The 16,230-nt window shown below is 49.5% G+C and overlaps 1 protein-coding gene across 3 annotated transcripts in view; it reads right to left on the reverse strand.

Moving 5' to 3' along the window:
• Positions 1 to 367: 367 nt before the first annotated feature.
• HNF4A (hepatocyte nuclear factor 4 alpha) overlaps positions 368 to 16,230 on the reverse strand; it is a 35,284-nt gene continuing 19,421 nt past the window's right edge. For 2 of the 3 annotated variants that reach the window (XM_053958205.1, XM_053958203.1), the window contains exons 2-10: positions 14,971 to 15,145; positions 13,022 to 13,116; positions 10,826 to 10,932; positions 8,171 to 8,326; positions 5,150 to 5,237; positions 4,475 to 4,630; positions 3,970 to 4,206; positions 3,184 to 3,306; positions 368 to 2,534 (exon numbers count right to left, since the gene is read on the reverse strand). In XM_053958205.1, coding sequence (XP_053814180.1) covers positions 2,392 to 2,534; positions 3,184 to 3,306; positions 3,970 to 4,206; positions 4,475 to 4,630; positions 5,150 to 5,237; positions 8,171 to 8,326; positions 10,826 to 10,932; positions 13,022 to 13,116; positions 14,971 to 15,145 — 1,280 coding nt within the window. In that variant the 3' untranslated portion in view covers positions 368 to 2,391. Of the gene's footprint in view, positions 2,535 to 3,183; positions 3,307 to 3,969; positions 4,207 to 4,474; positions 4,631 to 5,149; positions 5,238 to 8,166; positions 8,327 to 10,825; positions 10,933 to 13,021; positions 13,117 to 14,970; positions 15,146 to 16,230 lie in introns of all 3 variants that reach the window. The other variant, XM_053958204.1, reaches the window with a different exon arrangement.

The following is a 16,230-nucleotide window of genomic DNA, read 5'->3' on the forward strand; positions in this document are numbered from 1 at the left end:
AGGGACATAAAATGAACATGTTTGAAATGTGAATAATATATTTTAGCTTCCTTTGCTTGGCTTTCAGAATGTGGTTACTTCAAGCCTTTAAGCTCCCTGGAATCATGAAAGCAAATATTTATTCTTCATATTTGTTTTTCTTTTAATGAAAATTTGGATTGTCATTCAATCTTATGATTCCAGCACACGTGGCTTCAGGACAGACACATTGGGCTTGCCAGGAAATAGTGACAGCTGGCAACAGCATCAAACACTTGTTTGGGCTTTTTGCTCCATACACATATGCTTTGTGCTCAGACCAACAGGGAGGTTAGCCCCTTGATTTAAAATAAATCCTCCCAGAAGAAAGAAATCCATCTGTCTGGGAAAAGTTAGAAAATATTTTTGCATTTATTTTTCTTTTTTTTTCCTTTTTTTTTTTTATGAATACAAACTCTTGTGAAGAAATATTCTTCTGTTTCCATTGGAAGGCAGAAACCAGCAAAAATTAATGTACAATATCGAGGAATTCTTGGTGCAAATGGACCAAAAAGGATTCCCCACAAAGTATGTCTACGTACAGGAAAAAAGGTTGCTGCAGTTGGAAAAGACAGCTTGGTTATTACAGGGTTGGGTTTTTTTTTTTTCATTTAATCTCCCAATTATAAATAATCAATGTGATTTACAAAATAATTTACAGAAAATGATTGGATTCATCATTGCAATAAATTACTTGGTACGATGCCACCAGCATTGAGACCGTACAATACCTCTGACAGCGCCAGCACGAGGTGTTTCATTTTTGCATTGGAAATCAGGGACAGACCTGCAGCTCCTCTGGCTGAGCTGGCTCAGATTTGTCCCCACCAGACACCTCTTGGCAGCCGTGGGGCCACCATCCTCATCCTCCCGAGAGGCCAGCAGTGGCTCAGGCCTGCCATGGTGCAGGGCTCTGGGAGCTCCAGCCCTGCTGGCACCTGGAGCAGGCGCTGGGTGCAGGAGGGCTCCTTTCCTGCTTTCAGCTGTAAACCAAAGGTCAGATCCACAGGGTTTTGGCAGGCACAGAGGAACAGGGACGGGGGCAGGAGGGAGCGCAGCAGGGTGGGCAGACCCGAGGCTGGGGCAGACCCAAGGGGCTTGGGTGAGACAGGGTTATTGCTTGACCTCTGTCACTTTTCGCTGCAGGACCCAAGGAATTGTATTTTTGAGGTTGGTGCTCTCAAACACTCTGGAGCCTGAAGGAATCATAACGAATTCTTACCATGTTATGAAGACCCATAAATCTGTTATCAGCCACTCACTCTAAGCTGAAGGAGTGGCACTGCACTAGAGAAGTAGATTGTGTGGTATATCTTAGCATTAAAGTTGGGTCTGAACTGAGACCCTGGGTCCCAATGCTCCCAGCACTTAGAAAGCCCAAGACCTTGGTCCAATATGTGAGGCTCAAGCTCCTCTCACCCCACAGGTCTTTCCCCTTCCTACATCTTTCCCCCACTTCCTTCCAAATAGGCAGCCAGTGGTCTTCTGACTGCTGACAAGCAGTAGTTGGGCCGGTGATAATTGGGCAGTGCTGCCAGCCTGTAAAGGGGTGACCCCATCCCATTAGCTGAAATCTCTGGAATCCCACGGTCCCTCTGATTGCCAGGAGGCAGTGAGTGGTGCAAGGGAAGGGCTTGGCAGTGGTTGTCTCTCCGAGCACTGTGGTGAGAGGGCAGGCATGGCACGGAAATATCAAAACCCCTCAAGAGGCAGAGCGATCCAAATAGTGGAGTATCTTGGTGGGCCAGACTTTGCCCCAGCATCAGCTGAAAAGATTTGTTAGGTCTGGCTGGGGGGCTTAGTGTGCTGGTGGGTGACACCACGCAAAGACCTGGGACTAGCCAAGGCTGAGGAGCAGTTCTGGCAGTGCTGCCTGGGCAAACCCCATGTGCTTCACCTGCTGTGATGCTCCTGGGGGAGCTTCCATCTCCACCAAGTCTGGCTGGACTGGGGACTGTCAGGGGGGCTGGCACGGCTGTGGGAGGGAAGCCCTCCATTCCCACAGCACAAGGAATTGCTCGTTCAGAGGGTCTGCTGTGTGCTGAACCAATGCTGAGGTGGCAGTGGGGCAACAGCCTATCCCCAGCCAGTCACTGCCACCTCCCCACTGAGGGAGGCAGGAATCTGGCCCTCCTTACAAGGACTGAGGGTTTCGGCAAGGCTTCAGCCTTAGTTCTGGGACTCTGGGGCTGCCCATGGCACATGCTGTCCGTAGCTGCAGGAAGACACCTTCTGGTGGTGGTCAGTCCAATAAGCAAGTCCGTGTGTCCGTGCCCAGGGACCTCTGGGTGGCTTCTCTTCTCACAGTGGCACAGTCAGTTCGGGCTTTTCTCCCACACGGTGTTGTGAAGGAGGCTGGCTGGTGTGGGCTTGCTAGATGACCTCCTGTTTTGTGATGGCAGGCTGTGGGATGGACGTGGGCTGCTTCGCCACGGTTGCAATGGCTCCAGGCAGCAGCTTGTACTGCTCTGATCCTGAGCCCGCGGGTGGAGAAGGCTGTGGAGTTTCTGGAGTAGCTGAAGAGAGAGAAACCAAATTAAAAGAGGGCCTCACAAACCTGACAGCACTGGGATCTGTCCTCAGTCATGCAGGGTTCAGATGTCAGCACAGCAGAGGCTCTTAAGGGCTTGTGTGTTTGCTGTAGGGCTGCCCAGACACGCAGGCATGGCTTGATGTCCCAGGAGAACCACAATAACCAACATCAAATACGGGGAGCTGCTGACGTTTTGACCTGTACTAACCACATTTTTGGTCAGCCAAGGTCATCTCAGCACAAGGTCCCCAGCGGTGGCCCCATGTGGTGGGCCAGATCCTCCTGTGTTTTTGCAAAGGACAAATTGAAGTGTGTCTGAGCCACTCAAGGGAAGGGGAGCCTTTCCACTGATTTCACTAAGCTCTGGATAGGATCATTCATCCCTTAAGGGCCATGTAAAAGTTGCAGTCTGCCAAGGAGTATCTTGTTGAATCAGTTAGTCTGGCCTAATCTAATCTAACCCACCTCTCTGTTTGTCTTTCCCTCCTTTCTGCATAGGAATTTCTCACACACTCATTACCCGAGACTCTGTCTTGCTTGCAGATTTCCATGCAAGGTAGAAACTATCTCCACAGGCACACTGGAAAGCTCCTGGTTTCTCCCAGGAGCTCTCTGTCTCTGGATATACTCACACATCTGCCCGTTGTGCATCTGAGGAGGCATTGTGTTGGCCACAATGACGTTTGTTCCCAGGTTCTCCTGGATCAGATGGGGGTGCAGGTGGTGGTGGGTGTGCGGCGTTTCACTTGATGAGCCTAAGAACATGCACAAGACATCAATTGCCACAATGGCAGAAGGAGACAGCTCAGATGGGCAGACCCACTGCACCCAAATGTCCAAGGCTTTGTGCCTTGTGCACAGGTGACTGGAGCACGCCCTTCCCTTTTTCCTCCATGCATGCCTTGGACTAACTAACCCCTGCCTGCTGCCTGCATGTCCTCTCATACAGGGTTATGTTCCTTAGTCACACCTCCACGTGCAGAATAGCACAGTGGGAACTTTTTGTTTTGTTTTGTCCCATTGGATGCTCCCACTAGAAAATCTAGGATGTTCTTTCAACCACAGCTTTCAGACCTTTTTGTTTTGATGAGTCCCTTCTGAGAGAGGAGGATTGGTGAAACGGCTGCCAGGTAGGAGTCTGGGAGGTGCACAGCAAAGCTTGTCTGTGTGCAGAGGGCTGGGGATGCCTCTCTGTAAACAGAGGCACAGCTGATACATGTCTTTAGGTGAGAAGAAGTAGAGGACCCTTGCTTACCCCTGTCTAGGACAGGGGAGATGATTTTGTGTGAGTCAAGGGCTGACCTGCAGACTGGCTGTCTCTAACTTTTCCAGATAGGGAGCAGTGACTAAGGAGGGTCTCAAGGGGACACCAGTCAGGGAACGCCGAGAGGCCTCTTGTCAAACCCTCAAGTACTCACCTCCCAGCAGCATCTCCTGCAGCAGGTTGTCAATCTTAGCCATGCCGAAGAGCTTGACGAACTGGATCTGCTCTATCATCTGCCAGGTGATGCTCTGCAGCACGGGCAGCAGCAGCAGCAGCTCCCCGAAGCGGCCCCGCGAGTCGTACTGCCGGTCGTTGATGTAATCCTCCAGGCTCACCTGCACCTGGTACCGCATCCGCTTGATCTTGGACGGGTCACTCAGCCCCTTGGCATCTGCAACGACCACACAGCAAACCCTCCAGGCTGCTGCCCTGGGGCTGCCTGTCAGTGACAGCACAGCCTGAGGTGAGCTGCCTCTGATTCCCCATCATCTGCAGCAATGGACAATTATTTTCTTAGACTGACTTCTCTTTTCCCTCTTTAAGAACAGTTTGGCCCAGATAGGAGACCAGGCAGCTTTTCCACCACTCAGAACCAGTGTTAGTCAGCATAATCCAGACAAGGCCTCTCTGATGGTAACCCTCACCAAGCTGGGGCATACCTGGGTCAAAGAAGATGATGGCTTTCAAGCAGGCATATTCGTTGTCATCTATCTGCAGCTCCTGGAAGGGCAGGACCAGCTCGTCCAGGATGCGGATGGCCACACGGTTCACCTCCACCAGCTCGGGGCAGTTCCGTGGGATGATGTGATCATTCCCTTCAGAAAAGCAGCAGAGACCATCACTTTGTCATTGCTCAAGACTTAGCCGGGGTGACAAGGAATTCAAAATGCAGGTAACTAATGCTGAGATAATTTTGGGGGTGGAGGAATTAAGAAGTTCCTCCTTCAGCCCCTACCCTGTCTCAGAACACCAGAAATTTTGATCTGTGTTGCCAGAGCAGCTTCTCATTACACAGGAGCCACTCAGGTGAGGAAAAGCTGACCAAGGAGTGAGAGCTTTTACCTCAATTCCACCACAGCCTGCTTACACAAACCTGGGGGTGCACCATGAATGCTCACACAGTCCCCAACTTTGCCACACCTCATGGCCTTGATGTCAATGTCAGCCAAGCCTAGCTGCACCACAAGGTTTTGCTGGACTTGCTAAAATACAGAACAGCTCAAGCCACCACCCTGCAAAAGGGATGTCCACAAACACTGAACCACCCTCTCCTTCACCCCAGCAGGGAAGCCTCACAGAAGCAAATGGGCTGGGAGCAGAAGTGCAATTTTTACCTAGCAGCAAGACATCCTTGAACACCATGGACCTCTTGGCAGCTCCCAGTAACAGATGCTCCCCTGCATGTGCACGTAGCAGTGCTACCTGCAAGGGCAGGGAAAAGTTATTTGGGTGATGCAGAGACTGAGACAAAGCTGTGATTTTATGTAAGCAAGAGGGAAAGCTCAGCATTCCTGTACTGCACTCAAGGATGGGAATGAGGGCCCCTCTTCAGTCACAGGCAGAGAAAGAGATTAAATAATGGTCTGTGCTAAACCAGTTATAAATCCAGCAGAACCAGCAGGTAGTAGACAGCACCTGAAATATCCCATATTCAGGACACATGTCGTGAGCAGGACCATGCTGGACTGTCCCAGGACCTCCCACCAGTGTGGGCTGTTTGCAGACAACTCCTACCAAGTGCAGAACCAGGGACCACACTCCATCAGGGAAGAGGGGGAAGTACAATCCCCTGCTGTTGGGCAGTTGCTGTCCCTCTGGGCTGTGCCCACCTCCCACTGCAGTCACACCCACGGGGACCCATGTCCAGCTGGCCACTGGGGTCAGCCCCTAGCCATTCACCCCCTCCACAGCCACAGGAACCAGGCACAGGGAAGCCAAAGGGATGTTTTTCTCCCCTGATGTTAATGATTGAAGTGTTTCACTTTACACCCTCCAGTGGCTCCTGAGAATGTTCTGAATCTTTTGCCCTCCTTCAGTTAAAAATTTCAGAGATTTAGGCAGAAAGAGAAGTTAACAATTGGACATCGTGACACAGAAACATCTTAATGTCCAGCCAGGACCTTCTGCTGGAGAAAACAATCATTAAATATTAATAGAGAAATGCTGAAAAGTATGTCCTGATGGAAATGGTCCCCTTTTCCAGTGTGTTATCCTCAGCATCTGTCAAAGCCAAGAGAAGTCTTACCCTACCAGGAATGCAAGGAGATTATATCATCCATAGAAGAGTGCTCTGGTTAGGAAAGATGCTGATGTCTAGGAGAGGTTTTTTGGTTTTTTTTTTTTGTTGTTTTTTTTTTTTTTTTTTTTTTTTAATACCCCAGATGGTAAAAAAGGTTATGCAAAATAAACAGAGATCCTTGCAAAAAGACTGTGATACTGTGATATCACACATGATACTGGGGAATCTTTATCTAGATGCCAAAATCTAGCCTATCACTGTCCAAACATGGGTGGATATGTTAGCTGAGCTGTTGGAATTACCAGAGCTGCACAAAACTGAGCTTTCCTACCTAACAAAACTTTGACAAGGAAAAAACAGTCCCAGGGGAGAGTGAAGCTTTCACCTAAAAATTTCCTGCCTATTGCAAATTCAAGAAGGTTCAGTTTGTAACCACCTTTCCTTGTGTCCATAGAATTTCCTTGTTTGAGCAGGGTTAAAGTGAATTACTTCAAGAAGGCCAAACCATCTCATTTGATATTTGTTCTTGCAGTGATGAACCTGAGATTCATCATTCCATTGTGAACTAGGATAAATATACAGTTGTAACACAACAAAGCAGAACTTGAACTTTGAGATGAAACATCTTTGCCTCACCAAACATGGTAGTTTTGACATTTTGGTGCAGAAGGAGAATGAGGGGTTGGGTATGATCTTTTCTACAAAAGGAGATCTATTTCATGGAGCAGCCTCTCCCTTGTGGGAACGCAGGGCTCAAACTGTGCCATCTTTGGCTTTGTTTTCTCCTTTGAGGAACTTTGCAGCCCCCCAACTGTAAGATGAGCTCATGTGGAAGTTGCTGTAGTTGGCAGAGTTATTGGCCAGGTTTAGGGCCTCTGTTCTAGATGGCACGAGGATGTGATGGGCTGTGCAGAGCTGCCCCAGGTCTGTGCTGGGCTGCAGCCTGTTTGCTGTGTCAATGGCATTTGCCATTGGAGTCCATTGTGGTTTCCATAAATTATGAATTGTATTTTCTTTAGCAATTTAACAGATTTCTTAGAATTTTAAACAATTTAGCACGTGCACACAATAGAGAAGAAGGAAACATGCTCCCATTTTAAGAGCACTGAATTCCCCAGAGCTCTGGGTGCTGCTGGGGGGCTAATAAAGAGCTCAGATTTAGGATTTAGGGGGTTTTGATCAGCTGGATACTCTCAACTGGATATCCTTTTTCTTCATTATATAAAAATTACCTGTAGGTCAATAGGGCTGGAGACTGGTCCTAGCTGAAGAGAACACATGCTGGTTTTGTGACTGTACACTGGACAGACTGGAAATACCTTCCTAGCTGTGACAGGACCTGTGCTGGCCCTGCCAGAAGTGCTGTCCCAGCCACGTGTGCTGCTCAAGGCTGGGCACACACCATGTCCTTCAACACCTGTTGCAGACCTCTGATATTTAGACATCCACAGGAGGCCTCTCCTTGTACCTCTTTGAGGCTGCCTGAGATCCTGCAGTGCTACAGAGGACACCAAACCCACTGTGCCTATCTTCATTAGGGAACCCACAAATGCCATTTTAGTAATTTCTGTTAAATGCAAATATATCCTTGCTTTTTAATCTTGGAAAAGGATTTTCTACTGCCTTGGGAGCAAACTAGTGTATAGCTTCAAAATTCCACGCTGGGAGCATGGATACAAACATACCCCTAGGCAGGAAGCAGCAAGAGACAGGCTGATTATAGGTTTTGGGCAGACCTTAGGCCAGAAATCTCTCCTGCTAATTCTGATTACCCCAAGCATTTGTATATCACTTCAGGTTTTCAAAGTGCTGCACAAACCATAATTAATAAATGACTGGCTGACCCCAAAACGCTCATCTGATAATGACCTAATTCAAGCTCAGTGTTATCTGGCTGTGCTTATGGGCTGATTAGCAGCACATGCAAGTGGCCCGTGCTGGCATTGTATGGATGCCTGACCCGGGCTGGCATTGTATGGATGCTGCTCCCAATCAGCTGCAGCAGTCAGGATAACAAGAGTGCACAATGAGCATTTTCTCTGAAGGTCTCAGCTGGCTTTGGCTCCCCGCTGCCTTTTCCAGGGCAGAGCGAGGTGGGGTGGATGGGGGAACTTGCCTGGTCATCCAGGGGCAGCTCACAGAAAGGGGGGATGTACTTGGCCCACTCCACCAGCACCAGCAGCTGCTGCTTCATGGACTCACACACGTCGGAAATATTGGCAATCTTCTTGCCTCGGATGTCTCCGTTGAGCACAGGAACCGGGGATGATATCTGGAAGGAGAGAAGACATCCTTCAGCTTTCAGCGCCACAGAGGAACCACAGAGAGGAAAATCCCCAGCCCATGGGTTGTGTTGATGCAGACTCCAGAAATTACAATTACATTTTTCTGTTGCACACACCCAGCTCTCAGAACAGGTGACCCAGCAAGACTCATTTAAACTCAGATCAGCTTGGGGTCTGTGAGCATGAAACGCTGCAGAGCAGAAGCTGTGGATCATCTTGGTAAACTGTAATGCCTTGAATAGACTGGAAAGCACAGAAGAAACATTCCTAAAGCCAGGAAATTCCTCCCACTGAACAAGTGTGCTCAGTCAAGATCCAGGAGGGAAGAGAGGGGCTTGTGTGGCAGTCAGCCTCACCAGTAGAAAGGACACGTCCACCCAGTCCTGCTGCACAAGCCACTTGGTCCCACCGAAGTGCAGGGAGCTGCTCCCCCTTCCAGCCTGCTCCAGAGGCAGTGCTTGGCCAGAGCTGCCGTGTCTGCTTTCCACAGGGGGCAAGCAGGCTCTGCTCCTCTCCTGAGTCATCATGAGCTCACCAGGCCACAGCTTTCTAGGTCTGACATTGCTTTCTGTGAGCACCAGGGCATTAACATTTGACATCATCTACTCTGAATAGCTAAGGACAGACTTTAAAGATAACAGTCTCCCACCTCCCACTGGCTTTTAGGTCCTTTTGGCAAAACTGGGCAAGTGCAAACATGCCCACAGCACAGGTGGCATTTGTTACATGGCAAATTATTTGTGATTGCAACGTCATTTGCAAAGGACAACCCTGACAACTCTGCGAGTACTGTCACACAGAGCTGGACAGAACATCTCCCCCAGACCAGGCACCCAACCTCCTGCCTGGTTCTCATGCATAGCTGCTCACCCAGGTCATCTAAAAATTTGCCCTTAGTCACTACTTTATCCTCATGCTTCTGTAAGCAATTAACTCAACCCCATCACTGCCCTCTGCCTGCCCTCTGTGCTCTTGTACAACATCAGCTCTTCCTGTCCCATTCCTGCCAGCATTTTCAGCTCAGACCCTGCTGGCCTCCCCAAGGAAATGGAATTCAAATGCTACCTGCATTTTTTTTTTCAGGTTGCATTACCTGGAGGCTTTCCAGCTCACCAGCTATTATTGAATAAATAAGATTGTAAAAATCTCACCATGTATTACCCTAATCAGAGGGCCCGGAAGGCTTAGCAAATAAATAAAGACCTCTGGGTAAGTGACCCTAGATCTTGGAGAAAGCAGCTCCTCAGCAGTATCTTGTTCTAATTAGCAAGGCACATAAAAGTTACCAATTACCGTGCTGGAGCCTGCCTTGTTTAATGAATCTCTCTGTGCTCTGTGGGAGAGCAGGAGATCCCCTGGATTTGTCGATAGTTGTAGTTTTTATCAGCAGACCCTGCTTTCATGTGATGGCACTGCAGGACTCTGAGCCCCAGAAATGTCCTTCCCTTGTAGATTTGGTGACTCGAGACCCCATTATCTCACATCTCTGGGAGCAGCATCAGTCTTATTTTTATAGGGTATGTAAATATATTCGGGCCTGCATAGGACAAGGTGAGATGTGGGATGAGATTGGATGTGCTTTTCGTGTACAGGGTTGGCCCTTGGCCATTCTGGCATATTCCCTCCTTGGGGAAGTGGACCTTACAGCCTGAGCCTAATGTGGAGCCCAGAGCACAGCACATCCTGTCCTGGAGCATCTCCCAGGGCAGCCTTCAGGGCAGTGTGACCCTTGAAGCAGCATGGACTGCCAACTCAGCCCCCTGTTCATCTTCCCCAGGACACAGAGTTCTGTTCTCCCCAGCTCCCATGAAGAGTGGCAGCTCCTGCCTCCAGCACAGCTCTATCCTCACCACTGGTTCTCACAGACAAACCCTCCCTGCAGGCTGTGTGTGCCCATCCTCTCCTGTGTCCTCCCAGAGAGGGCTGAGCTGTGTACACCATTTGCAGTATCCAGCCTCTTAAATCAGAGTCATCTTTTCAATGTGAACACTCTAGGAAATGAATCCTGGCAATATGCAAGTGGAAACAGGGAATTTCAAGCAAGCACTGGAAAAGGTATCTGCATGAAACAAGCAGGAAACCGATTCCTCGTGAAACTGTGCAGGAATCCAAAGTTCCTAACAGCTCATGGGGAAGGGAGGCTGCTCATGCAAGGCCAGCACCTCATGGGCTTAGGCAGCCACAGCTCTTTGGATTGCAATAATTCTACCCTACTTTCTTCCATCAGGCTCTCCAGCCTTCCTGTGTCCCATTAAAGCAGAACAAATCATTGCATATTGTTGCAACTGACTTCTGGACTTTAAGGAGATTTAAAGGGATGGTTTCAGGTAACAAATGCTTTTTGAAAAATCAGTGTTGAGTTGGCAGATAAGCCACTTAGAAAAGAGGTGATAATTTGAAGATTTGGCTATTAAATACTCAGCTGGCTCTACACGCCAGGTAGTGCCTGATGCTTTTGTATTTGATAGAGAAGGAAGAAGAGGTACCTGCTGTGCCAGGGCTTCTGCGTGCAGGAGGGCATTGATGGAGGGCAGGCTGCTGTCCTCGTAACTTGATCTGCGGGTGCTGATTCGGTCCCGTTCATTTTGTACAGCTGCAAGAGAGGATTTTGGCTGAGTTGCAGGTCGTTCATGGCAATGCACACTGAAAACTAGCACAGACTTTTGGCGTTCCCCTTCCTTAGCTGCAGTTTCCCAGCTTCCCTGCCAGGCAGGGTGGAGGTGCAGCTGTGTCTGGTTTGGGACGGATGCCAGCGAGAGCTGACTGCATTTGGTGGATCTGATTTCTTATTTGCTTTATTAGACTTTCTAGGGATGGGGATTATTCAGAACCCAAACACCTGTAGAGTTCAGTGGGGAAAATTTCCTGGGAAAGGATCTGAGTTTTTTGATTTCATTATATGGGGTTTGAAATGGTGGCCATGCTCATGTATGCAGCCCAAAGCTGATGTGTGAAATGAAGGAGTATCTGCGAGGTTTCCTTGCCCACATGACTCCTGTGAGCTCCATTCAGAAAAGCTGTTGCACTGGGTAGGTGTAGTTGGAAAACTTCTTTCTCAACTACAATAAGGAAGTGCAGAACTGCTCCTGCTTATCCACCCAGAGCAAAAGAGCTCTCTCATACCTTATTGTAAAAGCATCCCAGGACAGGTTTGACCCCAGTGTGCCTCCCTGTTTGGTCTAGTCTTGAGGGCTTTGAGGGGGAGGATTTGCCTCTGTCTGTCACGAGGCCTGGGCTGGCCGTAACTCACCCTGGCCACGCCACTCAAAGCCATCTGCTCAAATAAGCTATTGATCCATGGCAGGGGAAACAGCACAGTCCCTGCCTTGGGCTGGTGGCTCTCTGGATTGATAAGTTCTCAATGTATAAATCCACCTGATAAAAAGCAATAATGAGGCTGGGCCAGGAGAAAAGCCCTGCAGTCAGCGGCTGTAAATAGGAGCTCTCAAGGTTATGCTGCTTGTTATCAGTAGCAGGCCCCCGAGTTCAGTCATGCCACGATGTTTTCCAAATGTTTGCTCAGTATTAGCTGGTCATGCACCTAATGTAACTTCTATTGAATATTAACAGACAACAGCACAGCTCTGGGCAGGGGATGAGCTGCATGGAGAGGAGGATTCCTATATTCTTCAGGAAAAGTCAAGAAAAGTTGTTTGTGATACCTCATCTCCTTTTACAGGGGATAAATGTTCCTGCTCAGAAGTCTTCCTGCAGCCACCAACGTACCACTGGTACTTCCCTGTTGTCTTCAAGGAGCCTTTTACTCCAAAGTTTCTCCTTGAGGTGGTGTGAACTGGGAGGAGCATGGGGTTTAACTTCCCTGCATGGAATAACAGGGCCAAATGCCTCCCAGTTGTCCCTTTGCAGACATGAGTGGGGTGAGCTCTGTGGGATGCCTCTTCCCCTGGCAGTTTGTCCCTCCACTAACAGAAGCACTATCAAGGCCACCAGGTTCTCCTGCCCCTTCTCAAAACGGGGCTAAACAAGGGGAGAATCCTGCCAATGGGATCTGTAAGGGCTGCAGAGACAGGGGAGGTAGGGGAGCTGAGGGGTGAGCATGGGCCATGCAGGGATAGCTCTACTCTTTTCGAACAGTTAAATAGCAAAAATGCTCCACTTTACTCTGGATCCTTTCTGGCTGAAACTAAACTAAATTCACTGCCTCTCTGCAGAGGGTCAGCAAGAACCTATATATCTATCAGGAAAAAAAGGTGTAAAATGTCCGTGTGACTTTTGCTGGACTCACACTGCCAGCTGTGGGGTTTGTGGCCACTCTGGGATAACAGCACTTGGAGCAGTTTTACCAAAGTATTTCCAAGTTGCCAGGCCTTCTTTGAAGTTTCTGCTCCTCAGTGATGTGGAGGAGCATTCCCAAACCCCTCCAATGGACTGGCAGTGTAGGAGCCCAGGTGTTGTGTGTGAGCAAGAGTGAGCTGAAGAGCCCTGGGTGAGATTTGTGTGCACAAGCATGGGCAGTTGTGAGACACAGGCATGGACCCTCCCTAAATCCCCTGTGCCGGGAGTCAGGATCTGTGCCCAGGAGAGAACAGTGCAGGGAACACAGGGCTCAGGTGGCTGGGCAAGTGTGCACCTGGCAGGGACCAGCCTTGGCTGCAAGGGCTGCCTCAAACATACACAGGCAGTGTGAGGGACTGCTGCTGGGGGAAGGCAGAGTCACCCACCTTCCTTCTTCATTCCTGCTCGGAAGCACTTCTTAAGCCTGCAGTACCGGCACTGGTTTCTTTTGTCTTTGTCTACCACACACTGCCTGTTAAACCTGGGAAGGAAGGAAGAAAGAAAGAAAGAAAGGTGTGAGGACCAGCAAGACGGAGCCTGAAGGCAGGACAAGACAGAGCCCTAAGCTCCAAGACATGCTCAGAGAAGGTTCCCAGGGGCTCACCCTGAGAAAGGAGCCCCAGTCTGTGATTTTTCCACTCTTGCTTTAACCTGTGGTTTCTTTTTTTGCACCGAAATCTCAGCTCTCCCCTCTGCCTCTGGATGGTCAATAAGGACAGACTAGAACTGAGTCACATGCAGGAGCTCAGGCTGCTGGTCCTGCTCGTTAACCATTAGGGACAGGATGTTTATAGTGGACTAGCAAACCCCAGGGAAGTTAAAAGTGTGATCTAGGAGGGTCAGAACCAACTTGGAAGCTGCTGTTGTAAGTTAGATCCCAGTAGAATGGAAGGAAGAATGCCTTTATTGTGAATTTTAAAAAGAGGTAGAAGGTTATAGTAGCCCATTTTTGAAGTTAAGAAGTTGGTGTAAGTCCCTGCATCTCTCCAGGGCTGTGTCTGGGATTCTCAGAGGTTGTTTCTGACCTCTGGACAGCATTGCTGCTCTGCAAACTGCTCTGCTGCCACTTGCACTTCAGAGAGGACTTGGGAAGGAACCAGCTCCTTCCCTCCAGGCTTGTGTCACCAAATCCCCTGCACGTGGTGGGGAAAACTGATCTCCCATGTGTGTAACTCACAAGCCTGGTGGCCACTTGCAGCATGAATTTCACTTGCAAATTTGCTCTAATTTACAGCAGATTCATCCAATTTGCAGAGTAAAGACAAAGGAGTACAAAGCTGGAGAAGGGCTCCCAGCCATGCTGAATTCTGTAGTTTTTGAAAAGGCTTCCTTCTACTGTGCTATTTTAAGTCCCCAAGCTATGATTTGCCCAAATAGATGCCTGAAAGCAGCTCTTAAAATATTCCTGTAGTGCATATAAAAGCCTCAGCTCCCAAAGAACTGGGCACCTTGGCTTTTCTGATGGAGTTGTGGGGAGGGGGCTCCCTGGGCAGCCACCTTAAATAACCCTGGGGTGCAAATGATGGTGTGCTTCACAGGCACTCATAAACCTGGGGCTTCCTTCTGTCACTCAGGTTTTAGAGTCATGTTGCTCTTCATGCTCTCCAAGCGGCTGTCAGGCCATCAGGAGTGACTGACTCAAAAAGCCCAAGGGATTTAGACACTGAACTGAGGAATCTTCAGTTTCCTTTGTGATTTCTACATGTGAGTTGCTCAAAGCCAGCAGCAGGCAGGTCACAGCTGCTGATGGCACAGGGGAGCCATGGGCTACCCCCAATGGCACGAGGTGCAGTGCATGAATTTCAGGAGCAACACAAGTGCCTCATCCTCAGAAAAGTGCATGTTATGCTGCCCCTCATGGTGCTCCCCGGGTGTTCTTGTGTTCATGTGACAGGCAGTGACAGCATTGTAGCTGGATGGCAGGCACACATCCATCTGGTGATGGAGAAGGATTGCCCCCAGGGAGAGCAAGGTTTGTGCTGCACTGAGTAGTGAGGTGCTAAGCCCCTGAAATGAGGCTTCTCCCCTGGCATCTTGCTGCTTGCTGGCCACATCCATGGTTCACCATACACATTTGTAAGAACGTGTGCTTGGCCCCTAAAGGATGGGGCAAGACCTCCCAGGGTCCTTCCCCAGGGATCAGTGGAGGGCAGTCCCAAAGTCAGGGCACTCACTGACCCCTCCCAGCTGAGGGCTTAGCTCAGGGAAAGTGGAGGAGGATGCAGGGAGGATGAAGAGGATGAAGGGCCGTGCTGCTGCACTTTGAGGGCTTTGCCATTGAGCTGTGAGGGGCTGTCCTGTCCGAGCCATGGGTCTCTGTGCCCACTGTCCTCACCTGCAGGAGTACATGTGGTTCTTCCTGACGCTCCTCCTGAAGAAGCCTTTGCAGCCATCGCAGCTGGAGGCCCCGTAGTGCTTCCCGGTGGCGCGGTCCCCACAGATGGCACACAGCGTGCTCACCCCAATGCTGCTGGAGCTGCTGAGGTTGGCTGCTTCTGACGGAGACGTGTCTGCTTGGGGAAGGACACAGCAAGAAGAAGACAGTGAGACAGCCAGCCAACGTTTGCTAACTCAGCTACCAGTCGGATTCTCTTGGAGAAACCAAGCAGCTGCAGGCTGGCTGTGTGGAAGGGGCCAGTCAGAGAGGTGTGTAAGGAGAGAGTGTGTAAGCTCTCAGTGTTTAACTGATTGCATTTTGGGTGCACTAAAACTCCCTGTATTCCATGGTGAGACCCCTCTTCCCAAAGGCCTGGCTGCAGCAATGCCTTCAGATAAAGTGGAAGCCCATTTGCAGGAGTCACAGGGCAGAGCCAAAATTCCTCGGGGACTTGCAGACACTTTGGGCTGCAGTAGTGTGGCCAGAGAAAAAGCTGATGCAGAGTTAAAGCAGAGGTATTACAGCTCAGGGTGAGCAGCTGATTTGTTAGGGAGGTGTTTGTGTTATAGCACTGAAAGAGCCCAAGACAGCCCTGAGCAGATGAGGTGAACAGTTCCCTTGTCCAGACATGGAGCTCTAGCCTGCACAGCCCTTCTTTGGGAAAACAAGACTTTAGGTAAATAGCAAACTCAAATGACTTCAGCTGGAAAACTCATGTGGGCAAAGATTACCCATGCAAGGAAGGACTGATTAAAGAAAAAAGGTGTCACTCTGGCATGGAGAAGGCTGTAGGCTGGGTATCTTCCAGAGTCTGGTAGGATCACAGTGGAAATAGATTTGTCTTGCGGTCCTTGCAGACCAAGGGGGACTGGGGCTTGCAGGACTTTTTTGGAGGATAGGGAATTGCAGCAGCCTCTGGAGGAAAGGACATCTGAAAGGCTAAAAACCATACAAGGACTACACTAAACCCCTCCAGCAAGCCAAACAAACCTCAAGGCTGAAGGGATCAGCCCTTAATTCAGTTGATCTAATTGTCCCCTCCCCTGTATGTCTTTCTGTGTCAGCACAGGCACATCCCCCTCCCTGAGTGAAAATGCCAGTCACAAATCATACCTGGGATCTACAAAGCCATAGAAACCTGCTGGGACTTTTAATGTTTGAGTCTATTGGCCCCTGATTTCTGGGTTTTTGTAGGGACTCAGTTAAGGTTCACCCTGG

This window comes from Vidua chalybeata, chromosome 17 (genome assembly GCF_026979565.1).
Source record: "Vidua chalybeata isolate OUT-0048 chromosome 17, bVidCha1 merged haplotype, whole genome shotgun sequence".
Classification (NCBI taxonomy): Eukaryota; Metazoa; Chordata; class Aves; order Passeriformes; family Viduidae; genus Vidua; species Vidua chalybeata.